Below are 17,295 nucleotides of genomic sequence, written 5' to 3' on the forward strand. Positions count from 1 at the left end.
TAGGTGGTCTTCCCGACCTGAAGCAAGCATGTACTTTTTAATAATGTTGATAGGCTTCTTAATCTTATTGTACTTACATGTCTGAAGTTAGGTAACCTCGCTCCTGTCCCACTCTACTGGTCAGAACAAATCACAGAACTAATCCAAATAAATAGAAAGAAGACATATATTCCAGTTCTTTTTTTTTTATTTAGCTTTTTACACATGTCACTTTCAGTTCCCTCTCCTCCTCCCCCAAGATTCCAGTTCTTGATGGAAGTTGGTAGTCTATTGAAGGAGAACATATGGGATAAGAAATATCTTTGTAGCTTTATTGGATGTTTAATTTGCTGTATCCTCTTCCAAATCTGTGTAATATTTTCTTACTTGACATAGTTCCGTCTTTTAATCTAGTTATTCCTTTTTTAACACTGAAAATTGTTTTTCACTAGTCACTTTTATATGGATTTATCAGGATTTATATTTTGTTAATTCTCCATAGTTAGTTGGAAATTGTGATCTTTGTATTCAGGGTTATCGTTGCTCTTCTTTGTGTCCCCATGTTGCCTTACTAACTTACTGGAAAGCAAATTAATAAGTTGTCTTGGTTTCTTTTTCCTGTTACTGATGGTTGTTTGGCAAGTTGCATATCACAGTGTGACAGTATCTAGAATGTTCTATGCTGATTGAAGACATTCCTTACAAGAGAATAAGAGATACATGTTATATAGGGAATTTAAGCATGTCTGCTTTTTATTATCACCATATACCAATAATCTTAAATAACATGAGTAGCAAAACATGCCTTTCTGTTGTGGGATGTGGACTGCTGTGAAGTTTTCATTTTTGTATGCCAAGGCTCATAGTTCAAGATTATATTTTATCATCCTGGTGTTTTTGTTTTATAACTAGTTTTCAGAGGGCTAAAGAAAGATTGCCTGCTGCTTTTAGAGTAAACCAGTAGTGTTGTCCATTGGATGTTTTTCCTTAGTAGGAAATTATAATAGTCTCTTTAGAGTCTTCACAAAACCATGTTTTAAGGGGACTTTGAAAAACCATGGAGCTGGAAAGTGGTGACTCAGTCTTTCAAGACTGTTTTCTGCTCTTATATAGGAACCAAGTTGAGTTTCCAGAATCTCCTGTGGATAACTCATAACCACCTGTAGCTCCAGCTCCAGAGGAATCATATTTCTCTGGATTCTTTAGGCACCTGCAATCATATGAACATACCCCTCACCACCACCTTATATGCATAATTAAAAGTAAAATAGATTTTTATATGTGTGTGTGTATACATACATACATACGTGACCTTTAAGAAGGATTAGATGGGATGCCTAAAGATTTGTAACTTACAAACACTGAGACTAATCTGGAGGAAACGGAAAACAAAGTGAGACTAAGACTAGCCTGTGTGATAACATTTCAAATATTATATTTGTCTAGAAATGAAAAAATGAGTTACTATACTTAGATAAGAAGTAATGAGATTTTGGCTTTTGTTTTTGAGTAGATGTCATGCTCATGTAGAAGAAGAGATCCTGGATGGAGTGCCTCCTTGCTTTTGTTTTGTTTTTGAGACAGGGTTTCTCTGTATAGTAGTCCTGGCTGCCCTAGAACTCAATTTGTAGACCACGCTGGCATCAACCTCACAGAGAGTCACCTGCCTCTGCCTCCCGAGTCCTGGGATTAAAGGCGTGCGCCACCACTACCCAGCTTCCTCCTTAACTTTTAAAAATGTGTAATTCTGAGGATTTTGTGGCTCTTCTACAGTTAGAGCTCTGTCTTAAATGATTGGGTGCTTAAGAAAGAGATTGGGGGGTCATATTCTAGAATGTATATTTGAAAAGTCATCTAAAACCTTTTCTGTTCCACAGGACTTAAATACTATTTACTCTTACCTCCATGGAATGGAAATACTATCAAATCTCAGGGAGCATCAGCTTAGGTAAGTGTAACTGACTTACCAGTCTGTGCTGTGTACTTCTTTGTTCACCAGGTATTTATTAAGTCACCCTATTTAAGCATTTGGATTACTTAGATCGATGGTGTTCTAGATTTTGAAAGCACATTAAAAACTATGTATACTGTGCAGCAATGGTAAGTACTGTGAGTATGATAAAATATGTGTAGTCACCTGGTAGCTGCTTGTATTTCAATGATTACTGAAGACCTCTCATAGAAAGTAGGTTTTGAGAAGAGGCCTCTGAACTGGGCCAAGACAAGAAAGAGGGCTTTGTTTTCTGGTGCAGAATGACAGGAGAGGTGTATAATAAAGTAGTCTCAGGCACCAAATGACTTTGGAACTTTTGTGGGGCTAGGCATAAAAATTTCTGTTTCTTATTCCAATTTATCTTAGTCATATCATCTTAATTCTTCATCATATAAGCTGCAGTTGTGTCTTATAAAATGGGTTGATAACTTTGTTACAGTGCTTTAAGGTTACATGAGAGTAACTAAAGCAAAGAACTAAGCATCAATATATGTCAAATAGTGGAATTGTCCTAGTTTCTGTTACTGTGATAAAGACCGTAATCAAAAGCAGCTTGGGAGGTAAGGAATTATTTGGCTTGCAGTTTCCTATCACAGTCCGTAATTGAGGGAAGCCACAGCAGGAACCTGAAACAGGAACTGAAACAGAGGCCATGGAAGAACACTATTTATTTGCTTGTCCCCCAGGGCTTGCTCAGTTTGCTTTTTTATACAACACAGGGCCACTTGCCCACAAATAGTACTGACCACAGTGATTTGAAACTTTCCACATCAATCATTAAATATTAAAAAAAAGTGCCTCATAGACTTGTGTACAGTCCAGTCAGATAGAGGCAAATCTTCCGTTAGATTCTCTCTCCCTGATTATGTCTAGATTTGTATCAGGTTGACATATTCTAACCAGCACAGAATGCAAAACTCCTATTTTCTTTTTGAAGATTCTCCTGTTACTTGTGCCAAATGCTTAAGACGGACACAATATGTTAACCTGGCATGAGTTCCTGCGGCCATATACTTTATGAACGTGTGCTTCCTCTTTAAGATAGTCAGACCTTGCCAGGCCATAGTGGTGCATAACTTTAATCCCAACACTTGGGAGGCAGAGGCAGGCAGATCTCTGAGTTCAAGACCAGCCTGGTCTACATTGCAAGTTCTAGGACATAGAGAAACTTGTCTTGAAAAACAAATAAACAAAAAGTCAGATCTGTGTACAAACAAAAAGTCAGATCTGTGTCTCTGAAATCATGTGGTTAATATTGTAGACACGTTATAGAGTACTGTAAAGCATTAATTGTTGTGATTTTGTATATTTTCCTTTAACCTTTCTTTGCATAACTGGCCCATGTAGCTAACTGTTTTCTCAGTGTCTAAGATTCTAATGAACTAGATTATTACAATATCATCTATTTTTTATTACTTACTGTTTTCTGTATAATGTAACATAAGTGTTAGTATTGTGATTAACTCATGAAGAATGAAATGAAAACTGAAAATTGTAAGTCATATTAAAATGTATTTTATTTTTAAAGACTTAAAAATGTAGCAAATCTATATACTTAGCAGATCTTTTGTCTGTGTGTGTATGTTGTTGCTAGTAATTGTTTTTCACAAGATGTGAAAATGAACCACTTGAATGTATGTTTTATCATAATAAAATTATTTAGTTTGGATTGACAGGCTTTATAATGTACACAAGAATATTAAATCCATGCTACTTAATATCAATTGCTTTTTTATTGGTTTTGTTTATACTTTGGGTATAAAATCTTAATATATTGCTCTGCTGGGCCTCAAGTTTGTGCCAGTCGCCACATGCCTCTGCTTCAGTCCATCTTCCTGTGCCTGGAGGGCAGGGGTTACAGGCATAGGCCACTATGACTGGCTTACATTATTTTCTTAAACATCAAAAGAAAGGCATAATACTTGAAGATAAACTAAAATATTATCTATTGCTTTTATTTCCAAGTTTAGTAAAAATTTAGTTATAATTCTAATAATTTTGTATTGATCCGACAGTTTTTGAAACAAAATGTAAGATAGTCTTAGCTTTTTACCCTTTTCATTAGGTTAATGTCTGCAAGAGCACGCTATGAGAGATACAATGGCAATCAGATGCTTTTTTGGTAAGTATTTTTATGATTACCTAAGATTAATGACTTGACTTTGCACTTTAAATTTCATTTGGTAATCATAAACAGAGGTATAATACATACAAAACAGGAAATAATCTAGCGCATCAAATGTTAGAAATATACGTAAATGTAACCACTTTGCTAAAGAGACTGGCTTTCTAGAAAGCTCTACTCAGCGCTATTTTGGAATGGTAGTTATAATTGTGTCTATCATTATTGATTAATTTTACCTCTTTTTCAGCCTCTTACTGGTAGAATCTTTTGATCAGGTTGTTATATAGCAGATGTCAGTCCAGGATTCAAAGTTCCACCTTTGTTCTCTTTCACTGCTGTAGATAGTGTTTGTTGGTTTATCAGTCTCCTATATATTGGGGTTGCTTCCAGATTTTTACTCTTATGAAAGTGAAAAATAAGCTCCCTGTGGGCATTTTGCAGACACCTTTTGTACCCTTACTTACTAATTCCACATAAACATCTTCCAAGGAATAGAATTACTAGAATTTTGCATATAGATACTAGGAGTGTTAGTCAGATTCCTACTGTAGGTGTGTCAGTGATGGTGACCATGAGCTGTGTAGTAAATCCCGGTAGCCCATCTTTTTCTTTTGTTTTTTCGAGACAAGATTTCTCTTTGTGGCCTTGGCTGTCCTCTGCCTCCTGATTGCTGGAACTAAAGGTGTGCACCACCACACCCTGTCCAGCTACCCATCTTTAGAACTCCATTTATGCTATGCAGCTTATTGTTTGTACTTGCTTCAGATTTAGATGTTCTGTTCATCACTTTGTTTTCTCACTCTGCTTTTATTAAAGAATGTCCTGTTTACTGATGATGAATTGTTCTTGTGTTTTCAAGTTGTTTGGCTAACTTCTAATGAAATCTTAAGTTCTTGACTATTTTTCTATTGCACTGCCTTATTTACATATTGACTTGGGAGTTTTGTATGACTTTTTAATCAAAATGTTTGATAGATGTGCTTACTGCAAATACTTTTCCTGCTATGATTTTTGTCTTTTCCATATCTTTCAAAGAATATATACTGATCCTAAAGGGGTCAGATCTCTTGGAGCTGGATTTTTAAGTGGTTGTGACCTGCCCAACTTAGATCCTCTGCAAGGGTAATATGTATTCTTCAGCCCTGAGCCATCTCGCCAGCCACGATTAGTGCTTCTTATATCTGCTTTTTAAAATATTTACAAATGTCTATCTCTGTTTCAAGATTATAAAGATCATGTTCTGTTTTTCTTTAAAACTTTGTGAGTTTTGGCCGGGCGGTGGTGGCGCACGCCTTTAATCCCAGCACTCGGGAGGCAGAGGCAGGTGGATCTCTGTGAGTTCGAGGCCGGGCTGGACCGATAGCCTCTGAAACAATACAGAGAAACCCTGTCTCGTAAAAACCAAAAAAAAAAAAAAAAAAAAAAACTTTGTTAGTTTTGTTTCCCAAAGTAAGCTTGTTAAGCTACTACAATAAGAAAGATTTGTCATTGTTTCAGAATGTAATTGAATTTTTATTTTCCTTGATTTAATAATATTTAAAATAAATTAATTCTACATAGAAGCTATATTCATAATAGCAAAGTTATAAAACAGTAGTATAATTTTGTACTAGCATCTGGTTGACATTAGGTAGATTTTTATTCAGTCTTCTGTGTGTGTATTTTAATGAAGGAAAACTGACTAGATGTAGAAAAAGTTTAGAAAATGAGTATTTTAACAGTATTTTAAAATATATGTATTTTTCTTTGGTGTAATATCAAAACTTTTAAGTTTCTTACAGATTAGTTACAACTCAAGGATCTGAGACTTTGTTAGTGAATTTTGGATGCTTTATTTAATTGAAAACTATTGTTTTGATTTTGTTTGGTTTGATTTTTACCTTGTTCATGGTGACTTTTGGGAGGTGGGGTGTTGAAACAAGGTCTCTGCTGTATATCAGTGGCTAGTTTGGAACTCACTTTGTAGACCAGGCTGGCCTCAGATTCATAGCAGTCGTCAGCCTCTGCCTCCTGAATGATAGGATTAAAGTATATTTTTTGTTGATGATGTTTGGTTTTTGAAATAGGATCTCTGTGTGTTGCCCTGCTGTCCTGGATCTCTATATGCTGTCCTGACTTCCTGCCTCTCTGGGGTTAAAGGTGTGCACCAACACACCTGACTAAAGTACTTTTAACAAGTTATTTTTCCTTTCATGTGATTTTTGTATCAGTCATTTGGAAAATACTATTAAGGGTATTGAATTTTGTAATTTTCCCATCTTGACTCCTTTTTATACTATATATATCATTAGTTCATACTACTACTAGTTTCCTCCAAAAAGTTTAGGACTGTTCCAAACTTAGTAATGATATATCCTCTAAAATTGAAATTTTTGAAAGCTTTGGTTTTATAATTCACAAATTTATAGTTTGTTTTTGTGATGTCTAGATGATCTAACAGCTATTAATACTGTTTTTCACTTTTTCTATATACATTGGAGAATCAACACGTCAGTTTCCACATACATAAAAACCTGTAGGGCAGCTGTGATCTTTGGGTTAGGATAGCATTAAATCAGAGTGAATTGACATCTTTAGAAATACCATCTTTCAGCTTTCCATTTATTTGCTGGTTTTTAATTCTTTACTGTAGTGTTGATTTCACTTTGCTTTTAAAGGAAAGGCTTTTTCTGCATATATAATTCAAAACTGGTTTGTTGTTGTTTTGAAAGTATTTAGTCTTTTTCCCATGTAGTACTTCTTAGACATTGATTTATCATGTTCTGGACATTTATGTTATTAAAGAGTCAGTTGTTGCTGCTGTTTTGTGAGTGACATTATTTTCTCGTACAACTTCTGAAAGTTTTTTTCCCTCAGCAATTGTGTCTAGTGTCCTGTAAATGTGATTTTATTTTTTAGATTCCTTTGTTAAGGATTTGTAAAACTGTATTTATCCTTTGATTTGCTATCTTCAATAAATTAAAAAAATCCTTAGCCAGTATTTTTCCTTGATAGGCTTCTTTACTGATTTCTTTCCTACTTTCTTTTTTATCTCATCCTTAGTCCATTTTCCATCCTTTTTTCCCCCCATTATTTTATTTTCTACTGACTGACTTTCCGGTTTATAAATTCTTGTTTTCTACTCTTTCTAGTCCTAAATAAAACTCCAGTATTTGAATTCCTGGGATGTGTGTGTTTTGATTTTTCATATATTTCAGTGCTTAGGTAAGTATTCTACCTTGTCTTTTTCTTCTTGAGTTTACTAAATATAATGGGTTTGTTGTTTTCTGTTTTCAGTATTTGGTTTTGTTTTCATCAGTCTTAGTAATTTTTGACTGAATGTCAGATGCTGCATGAAAAGTGGAAGCTCTACCCATCTATTCCTGTTATGCTTAGGTGTATTGTTTGTTCTCTTTGCATTATGGTGGGCAGAATGCAGACACCTAGATGCAAAGCATGCTGAGTGGCTCATGTAGTAATTAGTGGAAGTCTTCTTTTGATTGCCTCTTTTTTTTTTTAGGAGTTTTGGGAAGCCTCAGATCGCTAAAAATAAAATGAGTAAAGAGAGTTGAAATTTTTGAAAAGGAGGGATAATGGTAGTGTAACTTTGTTTGAATTTGTGGTAGCTGCAGAAGAGAGAGAGGAAGAGAAGATGATGATAACATCATTATGGGATAGATGAAAGTAAGGTAACAAACAGTTGCAAAGAAGAAAGATGGTGATATTGGAATCTTGAACTCTAGGTTAATGAAGATCTGATAGCTTGTGCTGAAGCAGATATTCCAGAAAATGATCTGGAAACTCATTTAAAGCAGAAAATAAATAAGATCTCTAATAGTCTGGGCATGGTGGCTCACATGGGGAATCTCAGCAGTGGGAGGGTGAGGGTGGAAGACTGCTGTGAATTTGAGACCACATGATCTATGAAGAAAGTTCCAGGTTGGACTTACAGAGCAAGACCCTGTCTCAAAAATAAAGTGGTATTAAATAAAAATCCTTAAAGAGATCAAGTAATGTCAGGTGGTGGTGGTGGCATAAAGAGATGAAGAAATGCCAGCCAATGGTGGTGCCCATCTTTAATCCCAGCACTCAGGAGGCAAAGGCAGGCAGATCTCTGAGGTCAAGGCCAGTCTGGTCTACAGAACGAGTTCCAGGACAGCTAGGGCTATTACACAAAAATTCTGTCTTGAAAAATAGAGAGAGGTAGAGAGGAGAGAGAGAACAAGAAATTGAGGATGAATATCAATGTCAATATAAAACCTGATGATATCATTGTTAGAAAGGATTTGTATCAGCCAAAAATTTGATGAGAATTGGAAGGATTGACCTTTAATGTCTAACTGATTACATCAGAGGACACTGACTAGTATGATGTGATGATCTAAAATTTAAAGCTGGGAATTTTTAAAAGGAAAAGAAAAGGATGGTTTGATAACAATAGGAGGTATAACTGAGCATTTCTTGACCCACAGGCAAGAGAAATATATAAGAGAAGCTGTCTACCATTTTAAATGTCTGTAAAGGAGACAGTGTCCTAGGAAATCCTTGGAGAACACATTGAGAATAAAGGATATTTTACAGAGTTCAGAAGACTTATGTGTTTTTTATCTTTGTTCTTGGTTGTTAAAAGTGTGGGAGACTTTAAGAGTATCTGCAGTATTTAAATTTTTACTGTAAAGTATAACATTTAGACAATTCCCAGCAAATGACTGTTAAGTAGGCGAGATCTAAAAATATTACAGCATTTGGTAAAGGTTGTTGAATTGTGTTTAAAAAAGCAAAGCACTCTCACTTTCTGTCTCTTTCTCTTGCACACATACACTCTCTCACATTCTCTGGTATGCTAGAAATGGAACCTTGGGCTTCAAACATGCTAGACAATTACTCTATCACTGAGCTAAACTCCCAACTCTTTTAGTGACTTCAAAATGGAATTACTTTTCACTAAAGCTCTACTGGACTTGAAGCTTTGACTGTGAACATTATATAAGATTTTAAATTGTCTTCAGATGTAATTACTTGTAAATAAATAGGCTTTGTCTACAATGGTAGTATTTTGTTTCCCACAGTTGACTCTCTGAACACCTGATAACTAAATCTTCTGGGAAGTCAACATTTGTACATAATGTTTTCTAATTTTCAGTGGAATATTTCTAAAAATAGGTTGTCTAAAAACTTGGATTGGTTGATTAACATTCCCTAGGGACAGCATCCCTCCTTTTACAGTACCACATTCTTAACAACTGCTAACTTTGTATACTTTTGGTCAGTGTTGGTCTTATTCTCCAGCCTTAACCCCATCTCTAATGCAGGATGTTTTCTGTCCTATCTTTCATAAATGGTGGTTTTCCTTATTATGTATGTGCTCTGCATTGCTATCCAGTATGTACATGTATCTCCTGTATGACCATATTTTGTAATGATGGTCCATCATACACATAAAAGAGGACAATTAGAAAATAAACGAACAGTAAGTAAAATGAACTCCTGAAATTGTGTTATGTAGACGTAGGAATGATAAAATTGTGGAGCTGCAGGATCAAATGCCTTTTTGCCCTTGGCAGTATAGTACTGTATTTTAGAGAAGAGCTGATTTTGATTTTCAGTATCGTTAAACAATGTTTAGGCAATATTTTCATCATCATCCTCTAAGTTGGGTTAATTTCTGATAACTTTCTTAAAATATATTTAATGTGTTTTCTTTGTGAAGATTCCCTCACCCCCCTATTCTGTGTGTGTGTTGAGAATTAACTGCCTTTTCCCCGTGTGAACATACTCTATGTAAAATGTTAGGCAATATGCAGCTTTCCCAATATTACTTAATTTTTAATGATTTGTAGCATTATCAGAAGTATTCTATGCTTTGTATTCATACTAATTTCACACATATGTATACATTTTTATTTGTTTACTCTTTGTCTTATATATTTAAACAGTTCAGAAACTATTGCCAGATGTTGGTATATCCTGCTTTCTGGATCTGTACTTGTAAAAGACTCTATGGTCCTTCCTCCTTGCAGGTAAGTTTCCATTGGTACTGTATGGTTTTGTTTTGTGACTGGGTCTTAATTACGTATCCTTGAACTTATGCTCTAGCCTCATCCACATTGCTGGGATTTTTGCATAATCTGCTCCATATGGCTAGGCAGAGTTCATTATAAAAGTATATTTTTCTGTTGTTACCATAGAACATTTTTGGCAGACGTTTAACACTTCTGATGATACAATTTTTCCCTTCTTTCTGTTTGAACCTTACTCAGTTATATGATTTAGAACAAATTGTAGTTTTCTGTAAGACAAAGATAATAATCCTTGGTAATACCGTGTTTAATGAGGCATTAGCAAATTGCTGCTCATAATTTTTTGTTTCATTTTTCAAGACAGAGTTTCACAGTGTAGCCCTAGCTGTCCTAAAACTCCCTCTGTAGACCCGGCTGGCCTCAAACTCAACAGAGATCTGCCTGTCTCTGCCTCCTGGGTGCTGGGTTTAAAGGCATGCTCCACTACTTTTTGTTTCTTGCATATTCCTTTAAAATGTATTTTTTCACAATTTATTTGTATTTTGATTCTGTTCTCTTCTCACCAAACCCCTTCTCTACAAGTCTCGTCTCCTCTCTCTGTCTCTGTCTCTCTCTCTCTGTGTGTGTGTGTGTGTGTGTGTGTGTGTGTGTGTGTGTGTGTGTGTGTGTGTGTGTGTTACACTCATGCTTTGCCAGAGTTGGTTCTCTCTTTCTATCACATGGTTTCCAGAGATAGAACTCAGGTCCTCTGTTTGACTGTAAGCACCTTTATCTGCAGAACCATTTCATTGTCCCAAGAAAACTTTTAATGTGGGGCATGAGGCTGCACTTAAATTAGTTTAGTAATGTTAAATCTATTAAACTTAAATACCAGGCCTCAGGATATCTCAGTTTATATGCCATTTTATTATAAGTCATATCTTGAATTCTAAAACCTTACATTGTTGGCCATAGGTTCAATGAAATCTGTGCTTTTTCATGAGTAGAATAAAACATGTTAACTTTTTACAAAGAATTTGTTGATTCTTGGTTATTTAATCCTTTCTCCTATTCCCTTCCTTGTGTTTGTGAAATTCAAGATAATGAATTTGCATTTTGAGTCAGTTCTGAAACCTCTACTTATGGTTATTTTTAGGATTAATATTTTCTTTTGAATATTTCTTCATTCCTCCTGTAGTTTTTAAATAGTAAAAATTTATTGTAAAAAGCTGTTGGTAACTAATAACTGGCTATTAGTTTGTAATCTAGGCAGTGAAGTTTGAGTTTTAAAAGTAATTCATAGGAGTATGAGTCTTTGGAAAAATAATGTTGGACATAGCCACCAAAAACACAGCAAACATGGTTAGTTATACTAGTTTATTTAATTTTTATGTTAAAAAGTAGCGGTTTTTATGAGGAAATTGTTAAAGGTTATTTGGACACTTGTTAGGATTAATTAATTTTTGGAAAGAAAAGTATATAAAATGATAGTAGGCACAAAATAAGCATCACATAAATTTTGACTTGTGTTGATGTAGTAGCAGTTGGATCTGATCATTGATACCTAAAGAATATGAGACCTCCATAGTGTAAGAGGAAGGGTGATAGTATCTCTTTGCTACCTATTGGTTCAGTGGCCAGGGAGAAGTGTCTACTTCGATAGAATGATTGTGTTCTCCTGATAGAAGCATTAAAACTAAACCAACAGAGTTCAGTTAGTATGAAGCAAGCAAAAATATTGTGAATACGTTATTAGATAAAGCCCTGAGAATACCAGAAAAAACAGAAAGCATTGTTATATCTCTGTTGCCAAAAAAAAAAAAAATGAGTTTCTTGATTGACGATAATACAATCTGCAGTGCTAGATGGGAAATGAACTTTGAAAGCTAACAAATGATTATACTAGCAGAATCCAGAATGTGTCTGTTCAGTGAGGACAAATAACCTGTCCTCCATGACAGAAAAGATCCATTATAAATAACCTGACTTTAGTAGTTGTCTTGTCCCCTTGAGGAATGCAATTGTATTTAGAACTCAATATTGTTCCTACTTCTGAAAAGCTAAATACTCATAGTGTTTATAATTCAACTGCATAGTAAACATTGTAGAAGCTATGTAAAGAGACTGATGAGTGTCCTCTTTTTGCCTTCTTCATCATTAAGAGTCTTCTCTAGGATTGAACAGATGGTTCAGCAGGTAAAGTACTTTCTACCCATATAATAGGGAGATGTCCAGAATACATTTATAATCCCAGCGTGGTAGGATTGTAGTAGTATAGAATAGAGAGGGTGGAGAGAGACAGTATCCTAGGACTTTCTGGCCAGCCAGTTCTGCCAAAACACTGAGCTCTAGGTTTGATGAAAGACACTGTTTCAGAAAATAAGGTGTAAAGTGATAGAGCAAGATACATAATGCCCACCTCGAGCCTGCATACATATACACATGTGCATACACATACTGCAAAATACAAAACAGCCTTCTCAGCAGCTGTCCTTTCGAGGTCTACATGGACACTAATATCTTTAAGTTCTGTACCTCTTCTGAAAGATGCTCATCTACATATCTCTTCCCAGACTTCCTTGTTACCAGGATTCCAATTCTGTTCTTTGAAGTCCCTGACCATTCATAATTAGTAGTTGTCTATTTAGATCAATAATTGTAACCATCTGTTTATGAGGTAAACAATCAAAGAAAGAAATCAATAAAGCTATATATAAAAACCAGAATTTATTAGGTGTGTTACTTCAAGTTTCATTTCCTACAAATACCTTTTTTCAACTTTGATAGTATCAGCATTTCTTGGAAGTATGGGTAAGAGTCACAAGAAATAAATAACAAGAATAACAAGTGGCTTTCTTCTTTTAATAGGTAGTATAATTTAAAAGGAGTTAATTTGGGGACAGGAGAGGTAGCTCAGCAGTTAGGAACACTGGCTGCCTTTCCAGCAACCCAGGTTTGATTTTCACCCACATGGCAGCTCATAACCATCTGTAACTCTAGCTCCAGGAGACCCTACACCCTCTTCTGACCTCTGCAAGCACCAGGCATACACATAGCATACAGACATACAAGCAAAGCACACACACAAAGAGAAAATAAATTTGAAATTAAGTAAAGGAGTTCAAGTAAGTATGAATAGAGACAGGTTAATCAGGATTCAAAATCCAAGTGCGATGGAAAAGTCTATAACTTTGTATTGGCCTATGCAGGGATGAACTAAATCAGGTGAGATTGAAGTTGGAAGTTCATTATTTCATGATTCTTGGTTTGGTTTGGTTTGGTTTGGTTTTTCAAGACAGGGTTTCTCTGTATTGCTATGGAGCCTGTCTTGGAACTTGTTCTGTAGACCAGGCTGGCTTTGCACCCACAGAAATCTGCCTGCCTCTACCTCACTAGCCCTGGGACTAAAGGCATATCCCACCAGTGCCTGGCCTCATTATTTCATGATTCTTGGATCTCCTACTATTTACTATTAAGTGAGAAAAAAAAGCACAAACTTAAAGAATAAATGATGTTCTTCAAAGTAGAAACAAAAACAATTTAAATTTAGGAAAAGACTTTATAAGCTTTAAAATACTAAGGAAAATGTTTAATGCCATTAAAGTTCCATCTGAACACTTCTTAAACATTGTCAAGTTTCATGAAAAGCAATATGGGATTTGAAAGTCTACTCTTTTCAAAAGTGTGAGTGACATTACATCAAATCTTTTGTTTATCTGGGACATGTAGTGTACAAGGGCTGAAAACAGCTAGGCACAGTAAGAATTTCATTTGAATAACATTCAAATGGTAAAAAATGTATGGCTATATTTTGGCTTCAAATACCCTTTCCCTGAGTGTTTGTGGGAAGTGGGTTGGTTGGTTGATTGGTTTGGTTTGGTTTGGTTTTGGTTTGCTCCTTCATATGTAGCTCACACTGGCTTTTAACTCTTAATCCCCATCTTAAATGTCCCAAGGGCTGGGATTACAGGTGGGTATCACTGTACCAGGTTCTGCTTCAGGTGTATGTTGGAGAGGGTGGTGCATGTGGCAGTCAGAGCAGTGTTTCTAGTGTCATTCCTCAGGAACCATCTGTTTTTCAAGATAGGGTCTTTTACTGGAACCTAGGGCTTTTCCAGTAAGCTATAATGACTATCTGACAGCAAGCAGCAGGGATCCACTGTTCCCTGTGTCTCTCTGGCAATGGGATTACCAGTGTTGACCCCCCCACACCTAGTCTGGAGATTGAATTCAGGTCCTCATACTTGCATTACAGACAGAGCTATTTCCCCAGTGTCAGATGTTTTTGAATAGACATTTAAAAATAACAGGAAGTGTCACTAAAGGAAAGCCTATGTATACCATTTCAAGAGAGTAGGATGGTAGGAAAGCTAAGGAAATATACTATAAAAGAAAAAACGCAAAAAATGAAAAAATACATACAAAGGCATGATATTACAGGTTAGTCTCAGCTTAATAACATTGAAAGTAATGGGAGAGTTTTTCAAGTAAAAGAAAATGACATCAAATGCAGAAAGACAGGAAATATGATTCCAAGTGTTAAGCTGATAAAATCTTTTTAAATTTATTTTAGAAACAATTTTACTTTACATATCAATCCCAGTTCCCTTTTCTTCCCATCCTCCCATGCCCCCCACCAACCCCCTCATGCCACCCCCATCCACTCCGAAGGGAATGTGAGATCTGCCATGGGGGATCATTAAAATCTGTCACATCATTTGGGGGAGGGCCTAGGCCCTCCTCCATGTATCTGGGCTGAGAGTATCCCTCCATGGGGAATGGCCTCCCAAAGTCCACTTGTGCACTAGGGATAGATACTGGTTCTATTGTCAGAGGTCCCATAGACTGTCCAGGCCTCTGATACCCACATTCAGAGGGCTTGGTTTGGTCCAGTGTTGGTCCCCAGCTTTACAACTGGGGTCCATGTGATCTCACTTGGTCAGGTCAGCTGTTTCTGTGGGTTTCTTGACCCTTTTGCTCATCCCTCCTCCCTTTCTACAACTGGATTCCAGGGTTTGGCTCAGTGTTTGGTGGTATCTGCTTCTACTTCCATCAGCTACTGGATGATGGCTCTAGGATGGCATTTAAGGTAGCCTCTCCATTATTGCTTAGATTCTTAGTTGGGTTCATCCTTGTGAATCTCTGGACATTTCCCTAGTGCCAGATTTCTCTTTAAACCTATAATGGCTCCCTCTATTAAGGTATCTCTTTGTTGCATTCTCTATTCTTCACCCGACTCACTCTTCTTGATTCCTCATGTTCTCCTCCCCACTCCTCTTCTCCCCTTCTCTTTTTCCTACCCCCCCCACCCCCTCCGTGTTCCCATTTGCTCAGTAGCTCTTGTCCCTTTCCCTTCTCCAGGGTACCATGTAAGTCTCTCTTAGGGTCCTCCTTGTTTCCTAGCTTCCCTGGAGATGTGGATTGTAGGCTGGTAGTCCTTTTCTCTGTCTGATATCCATATATGAGTGAGTACTTACCATGCTCATCTTTCTGTGACTGGGTTACCTCACTCAAGACGATTTCTTCTAGTTCCATCCATTTGCCTGCGAATTTCAAGATTTCATTGTTTTTTTTTCCCTCTGAGTAGTATTGTTGTGTAAATGTGCCACAAATTTCTTCATCCACTCTTCAGTTGAAGGGCTATCTAGGTTGCTTCCAGGTTCTGGCTATGACAGACAGCACTGCTTTGAACATAGGTGAACACATGTATGAATGTGCATCTTTTGGATATATGCCCAAGAATGGAATTGCTGGATCTTGAGGTAAACTGACCCCCCATTTTCCTGAGAAACTGCCATACTGATTTCCAAAATGGCCGTGCAAGTTTGCACTCTCCCCCAGCAGTGGAGGAGTGTTCCCCTTTTCCCATATCCTCTCCAGCATAAACTGTCATTGGTGGTTTTAATTTTAGCCTTTGTGACAGGAGAAAAATGGTATCTCAGAGTTGTTTTGATTTGCATTTCCCTGATGGCTAAGGGTGTTGAGCACTTTAAGTGTCTTTTGACCATTTTAGACTCCTATTGAAGATTCTCTATTTAGTTCTGTACCCCATTTTTTAATTTGATCTTTTGGTGTTTTGGAGACAAGCTTATTCAGTTCTTTATATATTTTGGAAATCAGCCCTCTGTCAGCTGTGGGGTTGATGAAGATCTTTTCCCATTCTGTGGGCTGCTGTTTTGGCTTGTTGCCTTACAGAAGCTTCTCAATTTCAGGAGGTCCCATTCATTAGTTGTCTATCTCAGTGTCTGTGCTACTGGAGTTATGTTCATGAAGTAGTCTCCTGTACCAATTCATTCAAGGGTAGCTCCCACTTTCTCTTCTACGAGGTTTAATGTGACAGGATTTATGTTGAGGTCTTTGATCCATTTGGACTTAAGTTTTGTGCATGGCAATAGATGTGGGTCTGTCTGCAATCTTCTACATGTCAGCATCCAATTATGCCAGTACCATTTGTTGAAGATGCTTTCTTTTTTCCATTGTATAAGTTTAGCTTCTTGGTCAAAAATCAGGTGTTTGTAGATGTGTGGATTAATATCAGGGTTTTCAATTTGATTCCATTGGTCTACCTGTCTGTTTTTGTGCCAATACCAAGCTGTTTTCATTACTATAGCTCGATAGTAGAGTTTGAAGTCAGGAATGTGCATTAATTGTACAGGGTTGTTTTTGGCTATCCTGGGTTTTTTGTTTTTCCATCTAAAGTTGAGTATTGTTCTTTCAGGGTCTGTGAAGAATTTTGATGGGAATTGCATTGAATCTGTAGATTGCTTTTGATAAGATTGCCATTTGTACTATGTTGATCCTACCTATCCAAGAGCATGGGAGATCTTTCCATCTTCTGGTATCTTCATGGATTTCTTTAAAGACACAATGTTTTTGTCATACAGGTCTTTTACCTGTTTGCTTAATGTTACCCCAAGATATTTTATGTTGTTTGACTCTTGTAAAGGGTGATGCTTCTCTAATTTCTTTCTCAGCCCATTTATCCTGTATATAAAGTAGGGCTACTGATTCTTTTTTTTTTTTTTTTTTTTAGTTAATCTTGAATCCTGCCACTTTGCTGAAGGTGTTTATCAGCTGTAGGAGTTCCCTGGTAGAATTTTTCAGGTCACTTATGTAAACTATCATATCATCTGCAAATAGTGAAAGTTTGACTTCTTTTCCAATTTATATTCCTTTGATTGATCTCCTTTTTTTGTCTTAATCGCTCTAGCTAGAACTTC

General features: G+C 36.4%; 1 protein-coding gene across 15 annotated transcripts in view; it reads left to right on the forward strand.

Moving 5' to 3' along the window:
• Positions 1 to 17,295, forward strand: part of Rapgef6 (Rap guanine nucleotide exchange factor 6) — a 177,889-nt gene that overhangs the window by 25,584 nt on the left and 135,010 nt on the right. For 12 of the 15 annotated variants that reach the window (XM_013111593.3, XM_013111579.3, XM_013111580.3 and 9 more), the window contains exons 2-4: positions 1,857 to 1,927; positions 4,038 to 4,094; positions 10,013 to 10,096. In XM_013111593.3, coding sequence (XP_012967047.2) covers positions 1,857 to 1,927; positions 4,038 to 4,094; positions 10,013 to 10,096 — 212 coding nt within the window. Of the gene's footprint in view, positions 1 to 1,854; positions 1,928 to 4,037; positions 4,095 to 7,228; positions 7,302 to 10,012; positions 10,097 to 17,295 lie in introns of those variants that run through there. The other 3 variants (XM_013111583.3, XM_040748660.1, XM_040748661.1) reach the window with 2 other exon arrangements.

This window comes from Mesocricetus auratus, unplaced genomic scaffold (genome assembly GCF_017639785.1).
Source record: "Mesocricetus auratus isolate SY011 unplaced genomic scaffold, BCM_Maur_2.0 Super-Scaffold_100007, whole genome shotgun sequence".
Classification (NCBI taxonomy): domain Eukaryota; kingdom Metazoa; phylum Chordata; class Mammalia; order Rodentia; family Cricetidae; genus Mesocricetus; species Mesocricetus auratus.